General features: G+C 38.2%; 1 protein-coding gene across 3 annotated transcripts in view; it reads right to left on the reverse strand.

Annotated features, from left to right (window-relative positions):
• Positions 1–27,554, reverse strand: part of HSD17B11 (hydroxysteroid 17-beta dehydrogenase 11) — a 59,559-nt gene that overhangs the window by 13,946 nt on the left and 18,059 nt on the right. For 2 of the 3 annotated variants that reach the window (XM_064369034.1, XM_064369036.1), the window contains exons 5-6: positions 22,170–22,307; positions 3,835–3,951 (exon numbers count right to left, since the gene is read on the reverse strand). In XM_064369034.1, the coding sequence (XP_064225104.1) occupies positions 3,835–3,951; positions 22,170–22,307 (255 nt within the window). Of the gene's footprint in view, positions 1–274; positions 1,020–3,834; positions 3,952–22,169; positions 22,308–27,554 lie in introns of those variants that run through there. The other variant, XM_064369027.1, reaches the window with a different exon arrangement.

Consider the following 27,554-nt stretch of genomic DNA (forward strand, 5'->3'; position numbering starts at 1 on the left):
CCCAAAGTGCTGGGATTAACAGACGTGAGCCACTGTGCCCAGCTGTGTTTGATATAGTCTTGAAAATATTTTTCTTTAGTAGAAGAAACCTAACAAACCTACTACATTTTAAAATGTATAGATCTGATCTTATAGTCCCATCTTAGTGAGCCTCACATCCAAGACATTTCCAGACAGTTTTTTAAAAAAGATCTTTTATTATACAATCCATTTTCTTTAAATTTGAAGGTTAAGTCATGTTCTGTTTAAGAAAAAAAGATGGAAACACAGAAAGTTTAAGTGTGATCCATTTATTATTGTTGCCATTTATGGGTAAATTCATTAAATTCTCCTTAAATCCCAATGATGCTTTTACACTTGCAACATGTGTATCCACCTCTAGATTCCCTGTGCTGAAATGTTTGGCATTGGAATGTGAGGTATCTCCCAGGAAACAGAGTGGTAATGGGTAGGATGAAATGTTTGAGAACTCATGATATTCACTGTGAAATACCACTAGATATAGTCCTTCATTGTATTCAGAGAGTTTGAAGTTTCTGATTTTATGTAAAACAGAAAAAGAAACACAAATTACATAAAATTTAAGTGCAATAAAAAACAAAAATATACGTTAAATAAACAGTTATGGTACAAATTTTGCAAATCGTTCAGGTGAACTACATCTTGGAAATTATTTTAATAAAATAATTTTTGTTCTTTTTCTTCATTTTCCTTAAAATCACCTCTAAAGGTATTTCTCTGTTTATATTATATGTAATCAGCTTTTAGCTAAAGAACAAGTAGTAGTAAATGAAGACTGCCAGAGCCTCAAAAATGATACTGAAAAAATGGGGATAATTAGAAAACAACATAAGTTCAAACATTAAAATTCTGACAATATTAGATGAAATCAGCCTCAACCTGGTAAATCATTTTTCAGAAAACTAGGCACTTATGCTTTCGTTTTATATCCAATAACTGCATCAAACCTAACATTGATTTTTCGTTTTAAAGCTACCACGAAACGTTCAGGAAGGATCCTAAAAGAAAGACATATAAAAATAATTAGAAAATTAATATTAAGTGCATTTGTAGAATACCTTCTTCAGAAATACTTTTTATGTATCGTCATGTTCATCTTAAATAAGATTAAGCACTTTAGCTCTGAGTCATTACTATATGTTCTTTCCCATTGAATCTATTTCCTTTTAAAATGGAAAGAAGGCTTTTAAAAGAAGGCTTAGCCTTCTTTAGAGTAGAATCACCGGAAGCAGTCAGTTTTTGAAACAAATATACTCGTATTTTTTGAAAGATCTAAGAGAGGAGGTATAAGAACTGAACAGTTGAGCTACTGAAGACTTCATAAAAAGAAACCCGACATTAAAAAGGAAATGAGAATAGGAACTAATTTTATACTTTATAATGCAGAATGTTATTAAAATGTTCCACTAAGAGGCTGGAGAAGTAGAATTGCTAAATAAAAATGCAGACAACACATTTGGTTTTGAGCATAATGCTGAACTAATTATTTAAGTTTGTAGTTTAAATTCCTCACGTGTAAATGGAAAAATTGACACCTATCCCTCAGTGTTCTTTTGTGGAATCAATGTGTTAATATATTAAATAAGGTGTCTTGAACAGTGACAGACACTAGCAGGTCTCATCTTTTTTCTCCAGACACCACACTTAGAGTATTTAGGAACTTGTCACATTCCAGTGGGTCTGGGAGAAACAAAACAGAATATGTAAATCAGTATAATAACATACATAGATCTGCCTAGATGGCATGAAAATAGGGTTTGGAAATATGACACCAATGTGACCTCATAACAAGAATGAGGGCAATGATAATAATAATAGTAATAGTTATAATAATAGTGGCATATAACATTTATTGAGTATTTGCAGTGTACTGAATATTTTTTCTTTTCTTTACTTTTTTAAGATAGGGTCTTTCTCTGTTGCTTAAGATGGAGTGCAGCGGCACAATCATGACTCACTGCAGCCTTGACTTCCTGGGCTCAAGCAATTCTCCCATTTCCGCCTGCCAAATAGCTGGTACTACAGGTGTGCTCCAACACACCTGAGTAATGTTTTTGATTTCTAGTAGAAACAAGGTCTTATTATGTTGCCCAGGCTTGTCTTGAACTCCTGCCTCAGCCTCTGAAAGTGCTGAGATTACAGGTGTGAGCCACAGCACCCATCCCCGAGTACTTCGAAAGCATTATTTATTCATCTCAGACCTATAATGTCCAATTGTTTTCTCTACATTATAGATGAAGAAACTGAACTTCAGATAAGTCAAAAAACTCATCCATGTTCATGTTCAAGCAAGTCACACAAACCCAGCTTCATTCAACTCCAGAGCACAAACTTTGAGCCTTTATATTTAAAGGTCTAGAAACTAGAATTAATTTATTCATTCAACAAACATTTTGGTGCCTCTAATGTGTCAGTCACTCTTCAAAATGCAGAGCATACAGTGATGAAAAACAGCCAAAATTCCTTCTTTATATTTTAAAGGGCTGCAATCACCGAGTGCTTACTTATGTAACATGACATGTACAATACCAGAAACTCACAGGTTTTAACTCATTTAGTCGCCAAAGAGATCCTTGACCTAACCCTAAAACTTTACTACCTAAACCTCCAAGGCATGTCCATCATAGTTTTTAGCAGAAGGGGCGAGAAGGCCTAACATATGTCACACTTTTGATCTCTTGCACTTTTTGCTCTTGACATCAGTAATTCTCAAAATATAATTTCTGGACCACTGTCTGTGGCAGTTGCCTATGAAAATACAGATTTCTGGTCCAACTCAAACATCCATGTTGAAATCTTTAGAAGTGAGATCCAGGGATCTATTTTTAAAGTAGACTTCCCAAGTGATCCTGATATCCCACTGACTTGGAGAAGCCCACTCTAGGACAGGCAGCAAGATGCTTTTTCTCCCAGCTGTCCTAAGGCACCTCTGCTCTTTCCTCTCTTTGTGGCCAGCCTCCTTGTTATGATGAGACATTCATGAAACCAGTGGTTTCCAATCTTGGCTGGATAATTGAATCACCTAGAAAGTTGTTTTCTCTCTCAAAGCCCAGGCCACACTCCAAACCAAGTCAATCAGAAATTGAGGGAGTTGGTCTCAGGCACTGGCATTTTTTAAACCTCCCAGGTGAATTTCAATGTGCACCAAAGTTGAGAGCTACTGCTCCAAAGAAGTGCTTCTCAATTATTAATATGTATACAAATCATCTGGGGGAACTTATTGAAATTCAAATTATGATTCAGGAGATCAGGAGATTCTGTACTTCTAACAAATTTCCAGGTAATACTGATGCTGCTAGTCTAAGAATCATATTGGAAGAAGCAAGGCTCAAGAATTTCTTAAATTATAAAAATAATTTAGCAATTCACACACTTTAGTATGATTTTGCACAAAACAAAAGCTCAATGATTATCTGTTGTATCTTTAAGTAAATACCTAAAACCTAACTCTGGTCTCCTTTAATATCATTGTTCTATGATTCCATTATATAAAGGCGCTTAAAAACTATCCTTCAGAGTCATTTATTTATAAGACAAGACTTGCAGAAATATACAAATTTCTTTCTTTACAAAAAATAAAAATGTATGGAAATTACTCAGCTCATTTACCCAGGAGCTGTATCAATATTGCTTCAATAATTAACACGTGGTTAAAAAAACTGATGGCGTATTTATTAAACCTGTTATTTTTATGAAGTCAATTCTATCTAACTGTACTTTATCAACTGTCTGATTTTAAATGTCAGTAAAAAAATGTAACAGATAATTTTTATTTTACTTTTCATTTCTAAGGCTGACAAACCTGTCACTTACCTTTCCAATATTGTTAAAAACGCTATAGAAGATGGAACAAAAATCATTTTCTGCTCAGTCAGAATCCCATTCATCAGCCTGTTTACCACTTCCTCAGGTTCCAGAGTGGGTCCCAAACTGAAATCAGAGGCAGTCTTCAGAAATAAAATTCTTCACCCTTCACTGAGGCTTCAGCTTTAACCAGTTTGTTAGCTGGTGTTAACAAACAGCTTTAGTATGGTACGGACACCATAATATAAATTTGTAGTGTCTAGCCTAGTATAGGTGCTCAGAAATGATAGCTACTTTACCATTGATAATAATAATAACAACCATTCACTTAGTGCTTGTTGTGTACTGCACACTATGCTAAACTTTCTACATAGGTTATTCCATTGAAGTTTGACAATAACCTTATAAAGGCAATATTATAATTCTTTTTTTTTTTTTTTTTGAGACGGAGTCTTGCTCTGTCACCAGGCTGGAGTGCAGTGGCACGATCTCGGCTCACTACAACCTCTGCCTCCCAGGTTCAAGAGATTCCCCTGCCTTAGCCTCCTAAGTAGCTGGGACTATAGGTGTGTGCCACCATGCTTGGCTAGTTTTTTGTATTTTAGTAGAGACAGGTTTTACCATGTTGGCCAGGATGGTCTCGATCCCCTGATCCACCCACCTCGGCCACCCAAAGTGTTGGGATTACAGGCGTGAGCCACTGCACCTGGCCTTATAATTCCTGTTCTACAAATAAGAATTATAGAAGTAACTATGATTCAAAAATCATTTAGCTAGATTAGGACTGATAAGTTTACTTTTAAACTTTGAGCAGTCTCAGGAAAAAAATCAGATACTATTATACAAGCTTTATTATATACTTAGGCTCTTTAGTGAACAATTCCTAAAGCATCAGAGGAATTAGAATATGACAGGTGTGTGCCCACTTTTAGGCCCTTCATCTCCACAGGATATGCTTCTATTTATTAGGTCTTTGGTTTTGTTGTTATTGTTGTTTTGAGGCAGGATCTCACTCTGTTGCCCAGGTTGGAGTGCAGTGTGCGATCTCAGCTCACTGCAACCTCCACTTCCTGGTTTCAAGCGATTCTCCTGCCTCGGTCCCTCAAGTAGCTGGGACTACAGGTGTGTGCCACCACTCCAGGCTATTTTTGTATTTTTAGTAGAGATGTGCTTTTGCCATATTGCCCAGGCTGGTTTCAAGCTCCTGAGCTCAAGTGATCCACCTCCAAAGTGCAAAGATTACAGGTATGAGCCACCACGCTTAGGTTTTGACTTTGTTACTTAGTTCCATGTTACATCTTTGCTGTGTAATCACTCAATATATGTACCACAGACTAGCAGATGGCCCCTAAAAAGTGGCTTTTAGGCTGGGCGTGGTGGTTCAGGCCTTTAATCTCAGCACTTTGGGAGGGTGAGTGGGTGGACTGCTTGAGCCTAGCCAGCATGGCAAGCATGGCAAAACTCTGTCTCCACAGCCTAGCCAGCATGGCAAAAACCTGTCTCCACAAAGAAATACGAAAGAAAATTAGCCAAAAGTAGTGGTGCACTCCTGTAGTGCTAGCTACTCAGGAGGCTAAGGCTAGAGGATCCCTTGAGCCTGGGAGGTCAAAGCTGCAGTGATTCGACCGTGATTGTTCCACTGCACTTCAGCTTGGACAATAGAGCTAGACCCCATTTCTAAATAATAAATAGATAAGTGGCTTTAAAAAAATCAGTTACAGAAGTGCACTTAGAGAGGAGCTGCACAAGAGTTGGTCCTACGTTTTTTGACATTTTATTAATGTTAAAAAAAGATATATTTATAAAAAAAGATACATAATTAACATTACTCACAAAATTTGCCAATGCCACTACACTATTTGGGTGGCTTAACATTTTGGGGAGGCAGATTTTTAATGTGTGTGTCTAGTTAAAGGAAGTGAGATGCCAGGCACAGTGCTCAACGCCTATAATCCCAGCACTTTGGGAGGCCGAGGCAAGCAGATCACTTCAGGTCAGGAGTTTGAGACCAGCCTGCCCAAGATGATGAAACCCCATTTCTATTAAAAATACAAAATTAGCCAGGCATGGTGGCGGGCACCTGTAATCCTAGCTACTTGGGAGGCTGAGGCAGGAGAATCACTTGAACCCAGGAGGCAGAGATCATAGTGACCCGAGATCGTGCCACTGCACTTCAGCCTGGGTGACAAACTGAAACTCTGCCTCAAAAAAAAAAAAAAAAAAGAAGTGAGACATACTGGATATGCCAGACAGAGTGACTCATGCCTGTAATCCTAGCACTTTGGGAGGCTGAGGTGGGAGGATCACTTGAGCCCAGGAGTTGGAAAGCAGCCATGACAAGATGGTGAGATCTTGTCTCAAAACAAAACAAAACACAACAAAATTGGATGACGTTCTTTAGAAATAAATAAAGAATAATTCATTCAGAGAAAAAGTCTATGTTTTGAAGTAAAATTGGGATACCCGAGAAGTATAATATTGCATTTAAAAGTGAGCATGATTATTGGATCCATGAAAGAGAGTAGGTTTAAAAAAATTAATTTTCAGCATAGTTCATTCATTTATTAGAATACTGTGTTCGCCATGGGACCTTGAAGTAATAGTATTACATATGAAAATCTTGGAGATTTGACAGGATAGGAAATGCAATAATGAAATCCATGGCTTTTAGCCTAATGAAAGCAAAAAATCCGAGGCAATGGATGCTTGAAGTGTCAGCAGGTAGGGGTATCGTGAAGGATGAATCCAGAAACTGAAGGATGCTATGCCTTGAAAAGCATTTAGAGAGAAATTGCTACCAGACTTCAGTATTCTCAAGCTCCATGAAAGCTTATAAACACCTGTGTAAATAGAGCACTCTCTCATCCACACTGTGGCCTTGCTAACCTACCTATAAAGCAGTGCTACATTCACCAAACTTTTCTTAGTGTACCCGATTTTTTTACCTAAAGTTCTTAGCCCCATCAGATAATTTTTTATTGAAATATAATGACTCTTCAATATCATAATTTTAAGAGCCCAAAGAAAAGCTTTTCAGAGAAAACTCAATTTCTTAGCAAAATAAAATCCTAATCATTAAAATGTCTGTACGTGGCAACATTTTTCCCCTGACATGCTAAAGTTAATGAGAGTTACCAATCCTATTAAACAAGTGTTGTTAACAGATTCTGTAGAAACTATCCAAAAACACTTCAGGTCAATCTGTTGGGGTGGGAAAGGTGGGTGCATGTCGAGGTAGAGAAATACTGAGCAGGAAGGAGTATTTTCAGTCTGAAGGATTGTATTTGATGACCTACTTTAACCACTTAAGTAATGAGTAACTTTGGGGAAAACATTTCAACTCTTTAAATCTCAGGTTTCTGTTTTTGTTATTTCCTAATCTGAAAAATAAGGATAGTGCAGCAGTGCAGTGGCAAATGTTTAACCACTGACTCTCTAGGGGACAAAAATCCCAGTTTAGTAGCATTTGTTGATTTCCACAGTGTAAATATTCCCACAGCAACTATCTACATGACTTGAATGAGTACTACTATAAAAGCTAGCACCAGCACTCCATGGGGAATATGATGGTTAAATGGAAACATACATATATACAAGCACTTTATACAGTTACACTATACAAATGTTACATGAGGCATTTTCTTATATAACATCTTTTTATGGTACTAGTCAATAAAATTAATATCTTTCTGTGACACACACAAACTCCTAAATTTTTAGAGAAAAAAATAAGTTGCATTATATATATTACAGGTAGGAAATTAGATGTTTTAACAAGATGTTGAACAGAAATAAATCTTGGCTGCCCTCCAAATGATCAGAACACTCAATTACACTTAATCTAATAAATTCAGGTTATGTGGCATTGTTTCTGTCATTAGTTAGAAAGAGATAACTTATATCAGGAAAAAAACGTTTAATTAAAAATTACTTGTGTAGCTAACAAGAGATCCCCAAAATATTATACATGAAGCAAAACCTGTGAGAATTAAAGGGAGACATAAGACAGTTTCAACAATAATAGTTGGGGACTTTAATTTCCACTTTCAACAACATATTGAACAACTAGACAGAAGACCAGCAAGAAACAGAAGACTTGAATAACACTATAAATCAACTATACCTAACAGACACCTGTAAAACACACCATCCCAACAACAGCAGAATACATGGTATTCTCAAGAACACACAGAAAATTATCTCCCAGATAGACCATACATTAGACGACAAAGCAAATCGCAATATGTTTTAAAAGATTAGAATTATACAAACTATGTTCTCTGACTACAATGGAATAAAATCTGAAAATAGCAGAAGGAAAACTGGAAAACTGACAAATAGATAGAAATTAAACAGTACTTCTAAATAAACAATGAGACAAAGGAGAAATCACAAGAAATTAGAAAATACTTTGAGGTGAACCATTTAATGAGAATACAACATATCAAGATTTATGGGATGAAGTAAGCATAGTGGCTCAAGCCTATAATCCCAGCACTTTGGAGGTTGAGGCAGGAAGATTGCTTGAGCCCAGGAGTTTGAGACCAGCTGGGACAATAGAGTGAGACCCTGTCTCTACAGACTATTTAAAAAATTTAGTTGAGTGTGGTGGCACACACCTGTAGTCTTAGCTACTCAGGAGGCTGAGGCAGGAGGATTGCTTCAGCCCAGAGAGGTAGAGGCTGCAGTGAGTTATGATTGCACCACTGGCACTCTGGCCTGCATGACAGAGTGAGACTCTATCTCAAAAAATAACAAACAAATAAATAAAGATGTATGAGGTGCAGTGAAAGCAGTGCTCAGAGGGAATTTTATAGCTGCAAATGCCTGCATTTAAAAAAAGAAAAAAGATCTCAAATCAGTAAAGTGAAATTCCACATTAAGAAACCATAGGGCCAGGCACGGTGGCTCACGCCTGTAATCCCAGAACTTTGGGAGGCCGAGGCGGGTGGATCAAGAGGTCAAGAGATCAAGACCATCCTGGTCAACATGGTGAAACCCCATCTCTACTAAAAAAACAAAAAAAAAAATTAGCTGGGCATGGTGGCGCGTGCCTGTAATCCCAGCTACTCAGGAGGCTGAGGCAGGAGAATTGCCTGAACCCAGGAGGTGGAGGTTGCGGTGAGCCAAGATCGTGCCATTGCACTCCAGCCTGGGTAACAAGAGCGAAATTCCGTCTCAAATAAATAAATAAATAAATAAACTATAGAAACAAAAAATAAAAACAAAACAAACCCAAAGCAAGCAGGAAAAAAAAGATTAAAGCATGAATAAATGAAATAGAGAACAGAAAAACTACAGAGAGAATCAATGAAACTGAAAATAGGTTCTTTAAAAAGATCAACAAAATTAGCAAACCTTTAGCTACACTGACCAAGGCAAAGTGGTTGTCTATGTTAAAGGTTTTAATATTTCTTCTTATGTCTTCATCAATAAAAATATGCAATAATTAAAAAAAAAGAGAGAGAAGACTCAAACTACTAAAACCTAAAACCAGGAATGAAAGCAGAGACATTCCTGCTGACCTTACAGAAATGAATAAGATTATAAGAAAATACTAGAACAATTGTATGCCAACAAATTAGAAACCTACATGAAATATAGAAACTCTCAGGAATACACAAACTACCAAAACTGACTCAAGGAAAAACAGAAAATCTGAGATCTTTAATAAGAGATTGAATCTGAAATCAAAAAACTTTCAGGAGAGATAAGCCCAGGACTAGATGGCTTCATCATGATTCTACCCAATGTTTAAAAAAGAATTAACACCAATACTTCTCAAGTTCTTCCAAAAAGTAGAAGAGGAGGAAATTCTTAATTCATTCTCTGAGGCCAGAATTACCCCAATACTAAAAACAGAGTAAGACATTATGTGAAAACTACTGACCAGTATCTCTTAGAAATACAGATGCAAGGCCAGGCGTGGTGGCTCACACCTGTAATCCCAACACTGGGAGGCCGAGGCAGGTGGATCACCTGAGGTCAGGAGTTCAAGACCAGCCTAGACAACATGGTGAAGCCTTGTCTCTACTAAAAATACAAAAATTAGGTGGGCATAGTGGCAGGCGCCTGTTGTCCCAGCTACTCAGGGGGCTGAGCAGGAGAATTGCTTGACCCAGGAGGCGAAGGTTGAAGTGAGCCAAAATCGTGCCATTGCACTCCAGCCTGGACAACAAGAACAAGACTCTGTCTTAAACAAACAAACAAACAAAAAAGAATATAGATGCAAAAATCCTCAACAAAAGATTTGCAAATTAAATCTAGCATTATATTAAAAGGACTATATGCCATTATCCCAGGAATACAAAGTGGCTCACCATACACAAAACAATGAAGTATACCATTTTAATAAAATGAAGGGAAAAAACCTACATGATCATCTCAGTAGGCATCAAAGATGCATTTGACATGACACAACGTTCCTTTGTTATAAAAGCACTCAACAAACTAGGAACAGAACAGCATTTCTTCAACCTGTTTTATAAGCATTTGTGTAATGCAGTCTGATTTATATAATCAAAGTGGAGTAGCAAAGATAGCACGACTTATTAAATATAAAATGATGGGCTGGGTGCAGTGGCTCACAACTGTAATCCCAACACTTTGGGAGGCCAAGGCAGGTGGATCACTTGAGGCCAAGAGTTTGAGACCAGCCCGACCAATATGGCAAAACTCCCATCTCTACTAAAAATACAAAAAATAGTGGGGCATGGTGGCACACACCAGTAATCCCAGGTACTCAGGAGGCTGAGGCAGGAGAATCACTTGAATCTGGGAGGTGGAGGCTGCAGTGAGCTGGGATCACGCCACTGCCCTCTAGCCTGGGCAACAGAGTGAGACCCTGCCTCAAACATAAATACACAAATAAATAAAAATATGAAAACGTGATTGTTGGCCCATTTAATAATAAAAATATCATATTAATATAACATAGAAGTACTATTTTTTTTTCCTATCATACTGGCAAAGATTAAAAGTGTGCTAAACTGGGTGTGACAGCTCAAGCCTGTAGCCCAGCTACTTGGGAGGCTTAGGCAAGATCAGCCTGGGGAACAAAGCCAGACCTTGTCTCTAAAAGAATATATATATTTTTAAAAAAAGATTTAAAAAACTATTTATTGAAATCCAAGTTTATTTGACAAAAATAGCTGAGCTTAAAAATATAGGCTGGGCGCGGTGGCTCATGCCTGTAATCCCAGCACTTTGGGAGGCTGAGGCAGGTGGATCATGAGGTCAGGATATTGAGACCATCCTGGCCATGGGAAACTCCGTCTCTACTACAATACAAAAAACTAGCCGGCGTGGTGGTGCGCGCCTGTAGTCCCAGCTACTCAGGAGACTGAGGCAAGGGAATCGCTTGAATCCAGGAGATGGAGGTTGCAGTGAGCTGAGATTGCACCACTGCACTCCAGGCTGGCAAAAGAGCAAGACTCTGTCTCAAAAAAAATAAAATATCTATATGTATATATATAGATATAGATATACATATAGATATATATAATAGGAACACCTGATTTACATTTAATTCCAATAAACTCAGATTATGCTATATTACACCTTTATAGTAAACAGTTTCTTTGCAGTGTGTTAGATGTGTAAATAAAAGAACCAATGAACTACATCTTAGATGTACTCTCAAACAGAATTTAAGTTCTATCATTTACATGAAACAAAATATTTATAATTCAGCCACTTAGAAGTTGGTTCAATTTTCTTCACTCAGAAAGGCATATGTAGCTTAATCTGAATCTAGTTTTACTTATGGGCAAGTTACTTAGTTTCTCTAAACCTCGGATAACTCTCATCTACTGAAGAAGGACTAATAACTTCTCTCCCAAAGTATTGTTGTGAGGTTTAAGAAAAAGATATTTTGGGCCAGGGGTGGTGGCTCACTCCTGTAACCCCAGCACTTTGGGAGGCCAAGGTGGGCAGATCATGAGGTCAGGAGTTCGAGACCAGCTGGGCCAAAATGGTGAAAGCCCGTTTCTATTAAATATACAAAAATTAGCCAGGCATATTTGCGGGTGCCTTTAATCCCAGCTACTTAGGAGGCTGAGGCAGGAGAATTGCTTGAACCAGAGAGTCAGAGGTTGCAGTGAGCCAAGATCGAGCCATTGCACTCCAGCTTGAATGACAGAGCAAGACTCCAACTCAAAAAAAAAAAAAAAGAAAGAAAGAAAGGAAGAAAATGACATTTTATTTGGTGTCTGAAATACTAACAGGTGTTTATGAGGAATACATTCTCTCTTCTAATTAGAAGTACTAAGTTTCTATATTAAAACCAACTTCATCTTTGGGGTCCCTTTTAGTATCAGCTTAGCCTCAAAGAGGTTCATATGTCAGGACCAATCTTCTAGGCCCTCCCTTGGCCCGGTTTATCTTCAGCCTAGAATCATCTTAGCCTCTGTTCACACTTTTTCCTGAGTGGGGTTCCTAATTCTTTTTTTTTTTTCCATTTTTTAAAAATTGTACTTTAGGTTCTGGGGTACATGTGCAGATCATGCAGGACTGTTGCATAGGTACACACATGGCAATGTGGTTTGTTGCCTCCCTCCCCGCATCACCTCTATCTGGCATTTCTCCCCATGTTATCCCTCCCCAACCTCCCCATCCCCCTGCTCTGCCTCCCCTGCCCCCCACAATAGATCCCAGTGCTGTGCTCCCCTCCCTGTGCCTATGTGTTCTCATTGTTCAACACCTGCCTATGAGTGAGAACATGCGGTGTTTGATTTTCTGTTCTTGTGTCAGTTTGCTGAGAATGATGGTTTCTAGATTCATCCATGTCTCTACAAAGGACACGAACTCATCATTTTTTATGGCTGTGTAGTATTCCATGGTGTATATGTGCCACATTTTCTTGTCCAGTCTATCATCAATGGGCATTTGGGTTGGTTCCAGGTCTTTGCTATTGTAAACAGTGCTGCAATGAACATAAGTGTGCATGTGTCTATAATAGAACGATTTATAATCCTTTGGGTATATACCCAGTAATGGGATTGCTGGGTTAAATGGAATTTCTATTTCTAGGTCCTTAGGAATAGCCACACTGTCATCCACAATGTTTGAACTAATTTACACTCCCACCAACAGTGTAAAAGTGTTCCTATTTCTCCACATCTTCTCCAGCATCTGTTGTCTCCAGAATTTTTAATGATCGCCATTCTAACTGGCATGAGATGGTATCTCAATGTGGTTTTGATTTGCATTTCTCTAATAACCAGTGATGATGACCATTTTTTCATGTTTGTTGGCCTCATTTATGTCTTCTTTTGAAAAATGTCTGTTCATATCCTTTGCCCACTTTTGGATGGGTTTGTTTGTTTCATTCTTGTATATCTGTTTTAGTTCTTTGTAGATTCTGGATATTAGTTAGCCCTTTGTCTGATGGGTAGATTGCAAAATTTTTTTCCCATTCTGTTGGTTGCTGGTTCACTCTAATGACTGTTTCTTTTGCTGTACAGAAGCTCTGGAGTTTAATTAGGTCCCATTTGTCTATTTTGTCTTTTGTTGCCAATGCTTTTGGTGTTTTAGTCATGAAGCCCTTGCCTATGCCTATGTCCTGAATGGTTTTGCCTAGATTTTCTTCTAGGGTTTTTATGGTGTTAGGACTTATGTTTAAGTCTTTAATCCATCTGGAGTTAATTTTAGTGTAAGGTGTCAGGAAGGGGTCCAGTTTCTGCTTTCTGCACATGGCTAGCCAGTTTTCTCAACATCATTTATTAAAACAAGGAATCCTTTCCCCATTGCTTGTTTTTGTCCTGTTTGTGAAAGATCAGAGGTTGTAGATGTGTGGCATTGCCTCTGAGGCCTCTGTTCTGTTCCATTGGTCTATATCTCTGTTTTGGTACCAGTACCATGCTGTTTTGATTACTGTAGCCTTGTAGTATAGTTTGAAGTCAGGTAGCATGATGTCTCCAGCTTTGTTCTTTTTGCTTAGGATTGTCTTGGCTATGTGGGCTCTTTTTTGGTTCCATATGATGATTAAGATGGTTTTTTCCAGTTCTGTGAAGAAGGTCATTGGTAGCTTGATGGGGATAGTGTTGAATCTATAAGTTACTTTGGGCAATATGGCCATTTTCATGATGTTGATTCTTCCTAACCATGAGCATGGGATGTTTCTCCACCTGTTTATGTCCTCTCTTATTTCCTTGAGCAGTGGTTTGTAGTTCTCCCTGAAGAGGTCCTTTACATCCTTTGTTAGTTGTATTCCTAGGTATTTTATTCTCTTTGTAGCAATTGTGAATGGGAGTTCGCTCATGATTTGGCTCTGTTAGTCTGTTATTGGTGTATAGGAATACTTGTGATTTCTGCACATTGATTTTGTATCCTGAGACTTTGCTGAAGTTGCTTATCAGTTTAAGGATATTTGGGGCTGAGATGATAGGGTCTTCTAAATATACAATCATGTTGTCTGCAGAACAATTTGACTTCTTCCTTTACTAACTGAATACTCTTTATTTCTTTTTTCTTGCCTATTGCTCTGGCTAGAACTTCCAATACTATATTGAATAGGAGTGGTGAGAGAGGGCATCCTTGCCTAGTGCCAGATTTCAAAGGGAATGCTTCCAGTTTTTGCCTGTTCAGTGTGATATTGGCTGTGGGTTTATCATAAATAGCTTTTATTATTTTGAGATATGTTCCTTTGATATCTACTTTCTTGAGATTTTTTAGGCTGTTGAATTTTGTTGAAGGTCTTCTATGCATTTATTGAGATAATCATGTGGTTTTTGTCTTTGGTTCTGTTTATGTAGTGGATTACGTTTATAGACTTGTGTATATTGAACCAGCCTTGCATGCCCAGGATGAAGCCTACTTGATAGTTATGGATAAGCTTTTTGATGTGCTGTTATCAGTTTGCCAGTATTTTATTGAAGATTTTTGCATCTATGTTCATCATGGATACTGGCCTGAAGTTTTCTTTTCTTGTTGAGTCTCTGCCAGGTTTTGGTATAAGGATGATGTTGGTCTCATAAAATGATTTGGGAAGGATTCCTTCTTTTTGGATTGTTTGGAATAGTTTCAGAAGGAATGGTACCAGCTCCTCTTTGTACATCTGGCGGAATTCGGCTGTGAACCCATCTCGACCTGGACTTTTTTTGATTGGTAGGTTATTAATTGCTGCCTCAACTTCAGCCCTGGTTATTGGTCTGTTCAAGGTTTCAACTTCTTCCTGGTTTAGGATTGGGAGAGTGCAAGTGACTAGGAATTTATCCATTTCTTCCACGTTTACTGGTTTATGTGCATAGAGTTGTTTGTAGTAATCTCTGATGGTAGTTTGCATTTCTGTGGAATCAGTGGTGATGTCCCCTTTATCGTTTTTTATTGCATCTATTTGATTCTTCTCCCTTTTCTTTTTTATTAATCTGGATAGTGTTCTGTCTATTTTGTTGATCTTTTTAAAAAACCAGCTCCTGGATTTATTGATTTTTTGAAGGGTTTCTGTGTCTCTATATTCTTCAGTCCTGCTCTGTTGTGAGTTATTTCTTGTCTTCTGCTAGCTTTTGAATTTTTTTGATCTTGTTCCACTAGCTCTTTCAATTTTGATGATAAGGTGTCAATTTTAGACCTATCTTCACTTCTCATGTGGGCATTTATTGCTATAAATTTCCCTCTAGACACTGCTTTAAACATGTCCCAGAGATTCTGGTACATTGTATCTTTGGTCTCGTTGGTTTCAAAGAACATCTTTATTTCTGCCTTTATTTCATTGTTTATCCAGTTGACATTCAGGAGCCAGTTGTTTAGCTTCCATGAAGTTGTGCAGTTCTGAGTTAGTTTCTTAATCCTGAGTTCTAATTTGATTGCCCTGTGGTCTGAAAGGCTGTTTGTTATTATTTCTGTTCTTCTGCATTTGCTGAGGAGTGATTTACTTCCAATTATGGGGTCAGTTTTGGAGTAGGTGCAATGTGGTGCTGAGAAGAAAGTATATTCTGTGGATTTGGGTGGAGATTTCTGTAGATGTCTATTAGGTCTGCTTGGTCCAGATCTGAGTTCAAGTCGTGGATATCCTTGTTAATTTTCTGTCTTGTTGATCTGTCTAATATTAACAGTGGAGTGTTAAAGTCTCCCACTGTTATTGTGTGGGAGTCTAAGTCTCTTTGTAGGTCATTAGAAACTTGCTTTATTTATCTGGGTGCTTCTGTATTGGGTGTATATATATTTAGGATCATTAGCTCTTCTTGTTGCATTGATCCTTTTACCAATATGTAATGGCCTTCTTTGTCTCTTTTGATCTTTTTTGGTTTAAAGTCCATTTTATCAGAGACTAAGATTGCAACTCCTGCTTTTTTTTGCTCTCCATTTGCCCATTAGTGGACACATTTTCTTCATTGTGTCAATGGTCTTTACCATTTGGTATGTTTTTGGAGTGGCTGGTACTGGTTGTTCCTTTCCATGTTTAGTGCTTCTTTCAGGAGCGCTTGTAAAGCTAGCCTGGTGGTGACAAAATCTCTCAGCAATTTCTTGTCCATAAAGGATTTTATTTCTCCTTCACTTATGAAGCTTGCTTTGGCTGGATATGAAATTCTAGGTTGAAAGTTCTTTTCTTTAACGATGTTGAATATTTGCCCCCACTCTCTTCTGGTTTGTAGGGTTTCTGCTGAGAGATTTGCTGTGAGTCGGTAACCTGAACTTTCTCTCTGGCTGCCCTTAGCATTTTTTCTTTCATTTCAACCCTGGTGAATCTGAAGATTATGTGCCTTGGGGTTGCTCTTCTTGAGGAATATATTTGTGGTGTTCTCTGTATTTCCTGGACTTGAACGGTGGCCTGCCTTGCTAGGTTGGGGAAGTTCTCCTGGATAATATCCTGAAGAGTGTCTGAAGAGTGTTTTCCGACTTGGATTCATTCTCTCTGTTATATTCAGGTGCACCTATCAAACGTAGATTAGGTCTTTTCACATAATCCCATATTTCTTGGAGGTTTTGTTCAGTTCTTTTCACTCTTTTTTCTCTATTCTTGCCTTCTCATTTTATTTCATTGAGTTGATCTTCAATCTCTGATATCTTTTTTTCTGCTTTGTCGATTTGATTTTTGAAACTTGTGCATGCTTCATGAAGTTCTTGTGCTTGTTTTTCAGCTCCATCAAGGCATTTATATTCTTCTCTAAGCTGTTTCTTCTAGTTAGCATTTCATCTAACCTTTTCTCAAGGTTTGTAGTTTCTTTGTATTGGGTTAGCACTTGTTCTTTTAGCTCTGAGAAGTTTGTTATTATCCACCTTCTGAAGCCTGTTTCTTTCAATTCATCAAATTGATTCTCCATCCAGCTTTGTTCCCTAGCTGGTGAGGAGTTGTGATCCCTTGGAGGAGGAGAGACGTTCTGGTTTTTGGTGTTTTCATCCTTTTTGTGCTGGTTTCTTCTCATCTTAGTGGCTTTGTCTACCCGTGGTCTTTGTAGTTGGTGATTTTCGGATGAGGTCTCTGAGTGGATGTCCTTTTTGTTGATGTTGAAGTTATTTCTTTCTGTTTCTTAGTTTTCCTTCCAACAGTCAGGCCCCTCTGCTGTAGGACTGCTGGAGGTCCACTCCAGACCCTGCTTGCCTGGGGATGACCTGTGGTGGCTGCAGAACAGTAAGAGCTGCTGCTGGTTTCTTCTTCTGTTATCTTCATCCTAGAAGGGTACCCACCAGATGTTGGCCTGAGCTCTCCTTTTTGAGGTGTCTCTTTGGGTATATGGGGGTTGGGGAGCTGCTTGAGGAGACAGTCTGTCCCTTATAGGAGCTCAAGTGCTGTGCTGGGAGCTCTGCTGTTCTGTGAAGAGCTGCTGGGCATGTACATTTAAGTCTACTGCAGTGCAACCCATAACCATCTCTTTTCCCAGGTGCTCTGTCCTAGGAAGGTTGGGCTTTATTTATAACTTCCTGATGTGCCGCTGCCTTTTTTCATAGATGCCATGCCTGCACGGAGATAGTCTAGTCACAGTCTGCCAGCAGAGGCATTGCTGAGCTGCTGTGGGCTCTGCCCAGCTGCTATGTGAACTTCCTTGAGGCAGTTAAAACTGCCTTGGTATTGGCAGACTGCCTTGGTAGTGGCAGATGCCCTTCCCCACACTGAGCTGAACCAGGTCCAGCCATGCTTGCTGCAAAACTCTCAATCCAGAGCATTTCAGATTGCTTGTTTTGTGAGGGTGGTACCGGCTGAGCCAGATCACCTGGCTCCCTGTCTCAGCCTCCTCCCTTTCAGTTGAATGGGTGGCTCTGTCTCCCAGGTGTTCCAGGCACCAGATGAAACTGCTGCCCAGATTTGTGTGTTTCTGAAGCAGCCTTGCTGGAAACTCGTGGTGCTTTTTGGCCTGGGAATCTCCTGGTCTGTGGGCAGTGAAAACTCATTTGGAAATGTGGTGAACACTCACCCTCTGCGTTGTTCTTTCTGGGAACTGCACTCTGGAGCTGTTCCATTCAGCCATCTTGGATCCTCGCCCTCCTAATTCTTTTTTAATGGTACTAGTAAGTTTTGTCAGGAGAGGGCACTGGAGCCCACATTAAGATCAGCTCTGTGCAGCTTTGTCACGGTGGCAAGGTTAAAAAATTTAGTAATAGTGTGTCTGTTTTTAACTACTGAAAGACAGTATAACTTAAAAACTTAACTCAAATATGTTATTTTAGTATCCACATACTGAAAATAAAAGAAGAAATTGGCAAGTTTTATCTTTTCCTCATATCCATTTCTCAACCTAAAAAACTGATCTGTCCCTTCTCTTCTCTCTTCAGACTCCAATTAGGGTTTTCTTAATTAATGTCGATAAATTTAAACATTGACCTCTAAAATAAATACTCTTACTCTTGTTTTCTAACAAAATTGGGCATTAAAAATCAATTTTAAAGACTATTTGATAGATTCTTGGGGGCTTGAGATCTTTGGACAGCTTCAAAATTTCTGTCTAATGCTGGCTTTCTGTTCTGCTCCCTGTGGGATGACTTAAACTAAGTGTATTTAAAATAGAACGTGGGGGCCGGGTGTGGTAGCTCACACCTGTAATCCCAGCACATTGGGAGGCCGAGGCAGGTGGATCACCTGAGGTCAGGAATTCGAGATCAGCCTGACCAATATGGTGAAACCTTGTCTCTACTAAAAAAATAAAATAAAATAGAACCTGTTAGGCTGGGCATGGTGGCTCATGCCTGTAATCCCCAGCACTTTGAGAGGCTAAAATTGAGGGGATGGCTTGAGCCCAGGAGTTCAATTGAGTTCAAGGAGCCCTTGAGCCCAGCCTGAGCAACATAAGGAGACCCTGTCTCTACAAAAAATTTAAAAATTAACTAGGTGTGGGGGCACATGAGTGTGTAGTCCCAAGTTCTAGAGAGGCTGAGGTGGGAGAATTACTTGAGCCCAGGAGGCCAAGCCTGCAGTGAGTTGCGATTGTGCCACTGCATCCAGCCTGGGTGACAGAGTGAGTCCCTGTCTCAAAAAAAAAAAAAAAAAAAAAAAAAAACACGGAAAAAAGTAGGACCTGTTATCCCTTCAAGTGGTCATACTAAATACTCTTCCTAATTTCAAATACATTTTCACCAAAGGCAGCTGAATTGGGGGAAAGAGAGGAAAGTTTGAGGGCACAGAATAAAACAAAAATTGAATCTTGGCTGGATGCAGTGACTCATGCTTATAATCCTGCCACTTTGGGAGGCAAGGTGGAGGTGGGAGAATTGCTCAAGGCCAGTTCAAGACCAGGCTGGGCAAATAGCAAAACCCTGGCTCTCAAACATATACATATATATAAAAACATATATATATATATATATATTTTAGCTGGGCATGGTGGCACACACACTATAGTCCTACTCAAGAGGTTGAGGTGAGAGGGTTGCTAGAGCCGGTTCAAGGTTACAGTGAGCCATGATCCCACCACTGCACTTCAGCCTAAGTGAGACAGTGTCTCAAAAACAAAACAAAGCAAAACTGAATCTCATCATTACAATAAAATAGAGAATCCAAAAGTCTACCCAAGTAAGCATGTGAACTTACTATAATATACATTTCAAATCACTAAGGAAAACGATTTATTTAATAAATAATACAGAAAATTCATTAACTATTTGGAAAAAACAAACTATACTGTGACTTCACTTCTTAAATCAAAATAAATTTGGGTTGAGCAAAGATTTAAATGTGAAAAATGCAACCATAAAATATATGCTAGAAAAAATATGAGTAAATATCTTCATAAGCTTGAAATGAGAAAGACCTTTCTAAACACCTCACAGAACCTAAAGACCATGAAAAAAAATTCCTAAGAAAATTTTAATGTAAAATTAAATAAAAATAGGCTTAAAGACAAAAAAAAAAAAGAAACTCAGGAAAAAAACATAAACAGCAGATGTGATACATAAAGGGGTTTCTCATATGTATGAAGAATTCTTTCTTATATATCAATTAAAAATCTTTAGAACTCAGATGGGCATGGTGTGGCTCACACCTGTAATTCCAGCACTTTGGGAGGCTGAGGCGGGCAGATCACTTGAGGCCTGGAGTTTGAGACCAGCCTGGCCAACATGGTGAAACCCCATCTCTATTAAAAATATAAAAATTAGCCGTTCATGGTGGTGCATGCCTGTAATCCCAGATACTTGGGAGGCTGAGGCACGAGACTCACTTGAACCTGGGAGGTAGAGGTTGCAGCGAGCTGAGATTGTGCTACTGCACTCCAGCCTAGGCAACAGAGTGAGATTCTGTCTTAAAAAAAAAAAAAAACTCTAGAGCTCAATAGCAAAAAGTGAGCTGATGCCATGAAAACAGGCAATTCATAAAAGAAGTCAAATGTCCAAAAATCGTAAGCAAACACTATTGTAGCTAGTCCTCAGGATAAAAATAAAGATGATTATTCATGTATTGGACTGGCAGTGATTAAAAGAGTCACAGAAGGCAGACTGGTGAATGAAGTAGAGAGTAAATTGCTCTCCCTGCACCGTGGGTAGGAGTGCAAATCATTGCGACATTTCTGGAGGGGAATTGGCAATATTTAGGAATATTTACAAGTTATATACCCTTTGGCCCAGTAATCTCCCTTTATGAATCTACCTGAAGGAGATAATTATCCAAATGTGAAAATATGTGTGCCCAAGGATGTTTACTGCTGCTTTGCTGTTAAAAATCCAGAACACTAAAAACTACCCTAAAATCATCACTAGGAGATGCTATTGTTCTCAATAATCAATACAATTTATTACAATGCTCTTTACTTTATTTGTATGAAAAATGTCTATAACGTAATGCTGAGGGAAGTACTCAGTATACTTACCTCTTCCAGGACCCCGTGTGTAACATATGCCAGTTATAGAAAATTCAGATGTTTATACATACAGAGACATATAGAAGGATATTCATCAAAATGTTGAGTGGTTTCCACTCAAAAGAGGGTTTTAAGGAAATTTAAAAAGAAACGTTTTGATTTGTATTTTTCTGTAACATTGGAATTTAAACAAATAAGTATGCATCATGTTTACAAGGACATTAAAGCTATTTCTAAAAAGAGAAAACATCAATAATTATCTTCAAATAATCCTTTATGATTTTATTTTTTAACCAAGGGAAGACTATGATCTGGTACTCCTTTTGGATGTTAATTTTTAGATTACCAAAGGGAAATGTTTTTCACATGTGGTCCTGGGTTATCTCTATGAGAATTGCCTACGATAATCACCTTTTTTAAACTTAGAGTTCCAGGCCTCCTTTCCTGCCACTACCCTACCCCAACCAAACCCAGTAAGTCAACATATCTAAGGGTGAGGCCCCTACATAGTTCCCAAGTATATCTGGTGACACGTATGTATATTTAAGTCTGCGAATCATTACTTAAGAGAAGAAAAAGAGTTAGAAAGTTTACCTATGTCATTCATCTTTATTTTATTTTATTTATTTATTTTTTTTCAGACGGAGTCTTGCTCTGTCACCAGGCTGGAGTTCAGTGGTGTGATCTGGGCTCGCCGAAACCTCCATCTCCCAGGTTGAAGCAGTTCTCCTGCCTTAGCCTCCCAAGTAGCTGGGATTACAGTGCACGCCACCACACTCAGCTAATTTTTGTATTTTTAGTAGAGACAAGGTTTCACCATGTTGGCCAGGATGGTCTCAGCCTCTTGACCTCGTGATCTGCCTGCCTTGGCCTCCCAAAGTCCTAGGATTACAAGTGTGAGCCACTGTGCCCAGCCCATATTTATTTTTCTCGTCACCTTCCCTCACTTTCTTTTTGGCTTTCCACCTGTTTTCCCACAATCTGCAGAAGCTGAAATCAAAATGAACTAAGGGCATTAAATATCAGGTGTTTTAGGGATTAAAATATTTTAGGAAAATCTACAGAAAGGCTGGTGTTCATAGCAACTACCAATCCTTTTGTTTCAATTTCACATCTCACCTGGTACTCGGATTTTTGATGAAGCCAGTGTTTATGAAATTAGGACAGAGACATGTTGTTTTGACTCCAGTTGTTTTTAAGGCAGCCAGTTCATCCGTCAAAGCTCTATGAAATCCAACAGCAGCAAACTTGCTTGAACTGAAAATAAAGAGAGAATTTACAAGATAATTCAAGAATTCTGACATGTCTGCCTGTTCTCCTCAGTTCAGCATGGTCCTCTGCAGAGCGATATGGATTCCCTGAATCTCAGGCTCCAGTCCAGATCTACTGCATCAGAGCCTACATCCTACAGGATTCTTAGGTAAATCTGCAGGCACATTCAGGTCTGAGAAGCACTGACATAGGAGATTTACTGCATCTTAGCATCACTTATGGAAAAAGAACACTTCCTTAAAAAGCCTTTTAAAGAAAATTAGCAGAGTATTTGCTTTTGTTGTTGTTTCCATAAAATTCAGTGCCACTATAAGCTGTTCCTTACTTAGTTCATGGAATTTGCAGAAAACTTTTCCTGGAAGAATCCTATTCTTCCTTTAAGTCACAGTTTCACTTCCTCAAAGAGGTCTTTCCTAATCCCCAGTCTAAATTATTTTCTCATTATATAGTAATTTTCAGTTTTCTATGATAGTATCTATCTCAGATTTGTAACTGACCATTCATTTGAGATTAAGTTTTTTAAAAACATCTGTCCCTCATACCTTTCCTACAAGCTCCATGACTGTTTTAGTCACCAATGAAGCTCCAGGACCTAGCACAGTGCTTGGCTCTTAGGTGCTCCTTTAATATTTGTCCAATGAATGAATCACAGTGCAAAGCATTTCTTATTATATAGCTCTTTCATTTGGTAATAGTAGTGAAATTACTTATTCTAAAAAGACATTACTTTCTCAGGTTTTTTTTTTAAAGAGCATTATTGAGATATAAATTCATATATCATACAAATCATTCGCTTAATGTATACAATTCAAAAAATTGTGTTATAATATATATCATGTAAAATGTGTCATTTTAACCATTTTAAAGTTTACAATTCAGTGGCATTAATTATCAGATAATCTTTTATTCTGTTAAATCTGTATGAATTACCATTTATACAGTAGCTATAAATTCTGGCCAGTTAACCTATGCTTTGGAAGACAGAAAGCTGTGGAAATGTCTCTCTTACCTTCTTAAAAAAAGCTTAGGCACGTACTAAAGATAATATAGTTTGGCTGTGTCCCACCCAAATCTCATCAACAATTGTAATCCCCATGTGTTGAGGGAGGGAAGTGGTGGGAGATGATTGGATCATGGGGGTGGTTTTGCCCATGCTGTTCTCGTAGTAGTGAGGGAGTTCTCACAAGATCTGATGGTTTTGTAAGTGTTTGGCAGTTCGTCTCTTCTTCATTCTCTCACTCTCTCTCTGTCTCTTGTTCGTTCTCTCGCTCTCTTTCTCCTGCTACCATGTAAGACGTGTATGCTTCCCCTTCCTCTGTGATTGTAAGTTTCCGGGGGCCTCCCCGGCCATGCAGAACTATGAGTCAATTAAACTTCTTTCCTTTATAAATTGCCCAGTCTTGGGCAGTTATTTATAGCAGAGTGAGAATGGACTAATACAGAAGGCTTAAAAGAAAGGTTGCTAGATTAAATTATATGAGATAAAAAGCTTCTATATATTAAAAAACAACATACATGAAAATCATATCTAAAATTGATTACTATGTGCTAGACACTGCCCTCAGTTATTCTGATGCATTTTGAAGCTTTTTTTGTGGGGGGGTCTTTATCATTCATGTCTTTATCATAAATTTTGTACAGTGATGTAATCATAGCTCACTTCAACCTCAGAACTTCTGTGCTCAAGCAATCCTATCACCTTAGCTTCCCAAGTAGTTGGGACTACAGGCATATGCCACGACACTTGAATAATTATTTTATTTTATTGTAGAGATAGAGGTCTCACTATGTGCATAGGCTGGTCTTGAACTCCTGGCCTCACGTCATAATCTTGCCACAGTCTCTCAAGGCACTGGGATTATAAGCATGAGCCACGGTACCTGGCTTATTCTGAAGAATTATTTCATTTAATCTTCGTAATACTCCTACAAAATATATTATGATTCCCATTTACCAAAGAGGAAACTGAGATACAGAGGGGTTATCAAACTTGCCTGAAGATACAAAAACAAAGTGGCACGATTAGGTTTTACTGGTGGGTAAAAGCCAGGTTTATGTATGATACCCTAAACTTTATTAACTCCAAGCATGTTAAGAGGCAAGTGAGAAACTGGTAAAGCATTTGCAACATATAAGACAAGGATAAGGTTAATATATGGCAACTTTTATAAACGAATAAGACAATAATAGATAAATGGCTAGAGGACATTCATGGAAAAATAATAATATAAAAATACCAGTATATATAGGCATATAAAATAATTTACTTTAGGAATAATTCATATAAAAACAAAGTAAAACAAGACGGAATGTCACTTTCTTACTGGCCAGGAGCCCAAATTATCTTGGGACCTCAAAAGAAAAGGGATTTACCCAACCCATAGCTGTTTAAGGGTACAAACCTATGGCAGGACTGGGCTTTAAAAAAGTCTTACCTGAGATTCCTTATAACAGAGTTCCATCAAAACCAATTTAAAGGCCTATTTGAAGAATAATTATTCTCACTGCACTTCATACAAATAATCAGGCCAAGTATAATAAAGCAAATCAGTCTTACCATAATTTGTCTTTAATAAAAATGGGAAACTGGAGAGAAAATACTATATTTCAACAACTATAGCATACTTGTTATTAAATTCTGGTCTCATTAGTTGTTTTTAAGTTTGTTTCTGCAATTTAGGCTAAACCTGTCTATTCCTGTAAACCAACCAGAAATCTCTAACTGCTGCTCAGAAGAAACAAGAGGGGTGGGTAATGTAAACGTCTGGATCAGTATTCCAATCCTAGGCACATTGCAATCAGCTAGCAACCCCATATCAGTTTGCTATCAACAGTTGCCCAGTTCATGGAAAGTCTTCTAATTCAGTTTACTTGGAATAACTTTACTTATTTTGCTTTACTCTTGTGGAATATATTGCTGTTATACTCTTTGTGTAGGAGCACAGATAGGCTTACTAAATGTTTTCTTAAACTAAACACTTATTAATCTCCCAGATATCACCTCTTGTCAAAACTCAAGAGTCATGAATGGCTCTCGCCATACTGATGCTTTCTGACTAAAATCCTCTCTACCCTGAACACAAGAAACGCTAATAGTTAGTTAGACAGGAATATCATGGCCCCATTCAGCCTGAAGAAGTTACAAAAGATGAATTTTCATCTCTCTGCAACCCTTAGGATTAAGGGTTCTCTTGTGAAAGGGATGGGAGAAATATCGGAGGTGTGTGAAGCAGAACAACTCCATCTTGAATAGGAGTTGGGTAAAATGAGGCTGAAATCTACTGGACTGCATTTCCAGGTGGTTAAGGCATTCTAACTTACAGGATGAGACTGGAGGTCAGCACAAGATACAGGTCATAAAGACCTTGCTGATAAAACAGGTTGCAGTAAAGGAGCCAGCTAAAACCCACCAAAACCAAAATGGCCACGAGTGTGACCTCTGGTCGTCCTCACTGCTACACTCCCACCAGCGCCATGACAGTTTACAAATGCCATGGCAACATTAGGAAATTACCCTATATGGTCTAAAAAGGGGAGGTATGAATAATCTACACCTTGTTTAGCACATTATCAAGAAATAACCATAAAAATGAGCAACCAGCAGCCCTCGGGGCTGCTCCCTCTACAGAGCAGCCATTCTTTTATTCCTTTACTTTCTTAATAAACTTGCTTTCACTTTGCACTGTGGAATCCTCCTGAATTTCTTGTGTGAGATCCAAGAACCCTCTCTTGGAGTCTGGATTGGGATCCCTTTCTGGTAATTTCTGCATGGTGAGATTATCCATAAATTTTGTTTTTCCTTTTACTAAACTGTATTTTCTGATTTTACTTAAGTGACCAAAAATGCAAGAATATATTGAAACTCAGAGTTAATGATCTTGAGTGTGTAAAAGGAATAACATATTTTTGAACTTTAGGGTGAACCTATATAGAGAGAGACATGCATATATATATATGAAAGCTAAAAGTGAGTAGATTTTTGCCCCCTGCACTTTGTAACATCACATCAAATTCCTTCTTATTAGAAATAGTCTAAATTATTCAGACAATTTGGAGGGCTGAAAAAAAAATAGTCTGAATTAGTATTGCTTATTCCAAATTCTTCTTCTTTTTTTTTTTCCTTTTGTGTTGAGGTCTTACTTTGTTGCCCAGGCTGGGGTGCAGTGGCAAAACCGTGGCTCACTGCTGCCTTGAATTTCTGGGCTCAAGCTATCATTCCACCTCAGCCTCCTGCGTAGCTGGGACTGTAAGCACACACCACCACACTTAGCTAATTTAAAATAATTTTTGTAGAGACAAGGTCTTGCTATGTCACCCAGGCTAGTCTTGAACTCCTGAGCTCAAGCAATCCTCCTGCTTGGCCTCACAAAGCCTGGGGGATTACAGATGTGAGCCACCATGCCTGGCCCCAAATCATTCTTTTAAATAACATTTTATTACAAGCTCATGATCAGGACTCAGTTTTGCTGAGTATTCCAATACTGGTAACTTTCATGCTTATAAATTGGCTATTTGGGTTGATATAATATATTAGTCAGCTAATTATTTTCTTTTAAAAATCAAAATATTTGTGAACAAATTACTTAGCAAGCAGTAAAAAACATTTTAGAATAGAATCAAAAGATTCACCCTTCCCCACCAAAAATCCAGTTCTTTTATCTTGCATTCTTCATATTAAACATTAAACCTGTTAAACTACAAACTCTTAAAAAGATGTTAAAATATTTTTTCCTAAGACAGATGACTAGAGCTAGAATACATTCTTTAATGTGGCTGTAGTAACTCAGGACAATGACAGGTGAGGGCTGAATTACAGGGAAAAGAATAATCTTATTTTCCCTCTCATTTCATCCCAACAATTAGGCGTCAGAGCATATGTGATGAATTCCACTGGGGCAAAGCATTCTGGAAGCTAAAATTAGAGGTGGGTCCTCCCTGTTTTGTGTGAATATCAGGAAGTGGAATCGAAATGTAATACCAACAGGCAATCTCCTGTTATTGAACACTTGCAGGATTTCAGATTTTATACTAAGGGCAATACATTGTATGATTTAAACCTTATGTCATTCTAATAAGTTAGATATTATTATTAACCTATTTTATGGATGAGGGAAATGAAGTACAGAGTAGAGTAACTTGCTTAAGGTCACACAGCTGGTGAGTGATTGAGTCAAGATTCATAATGCCATTATAAATGACATGACATCATTCATAAATCATATTTTTCCTGGA

The sequence above is a fragment of the Aotus nancymaae genome, unplaced genomic scaffold (assembly GCF_030222135.1).
Source record: "Aotus nancymaae isolate 86718 unplaced genomic scaffold, 86718_ANA_hifiasm-v0.15.2.pri h1tg000006l, whole genome shotgun sequence".
Taxonomy (NCBI): domain Eukaryota; kingdom Metazoa; phylum Chordata; class Mammalia; order Primates; family Aotidae; genus Aotus; species Aotus nancymaae.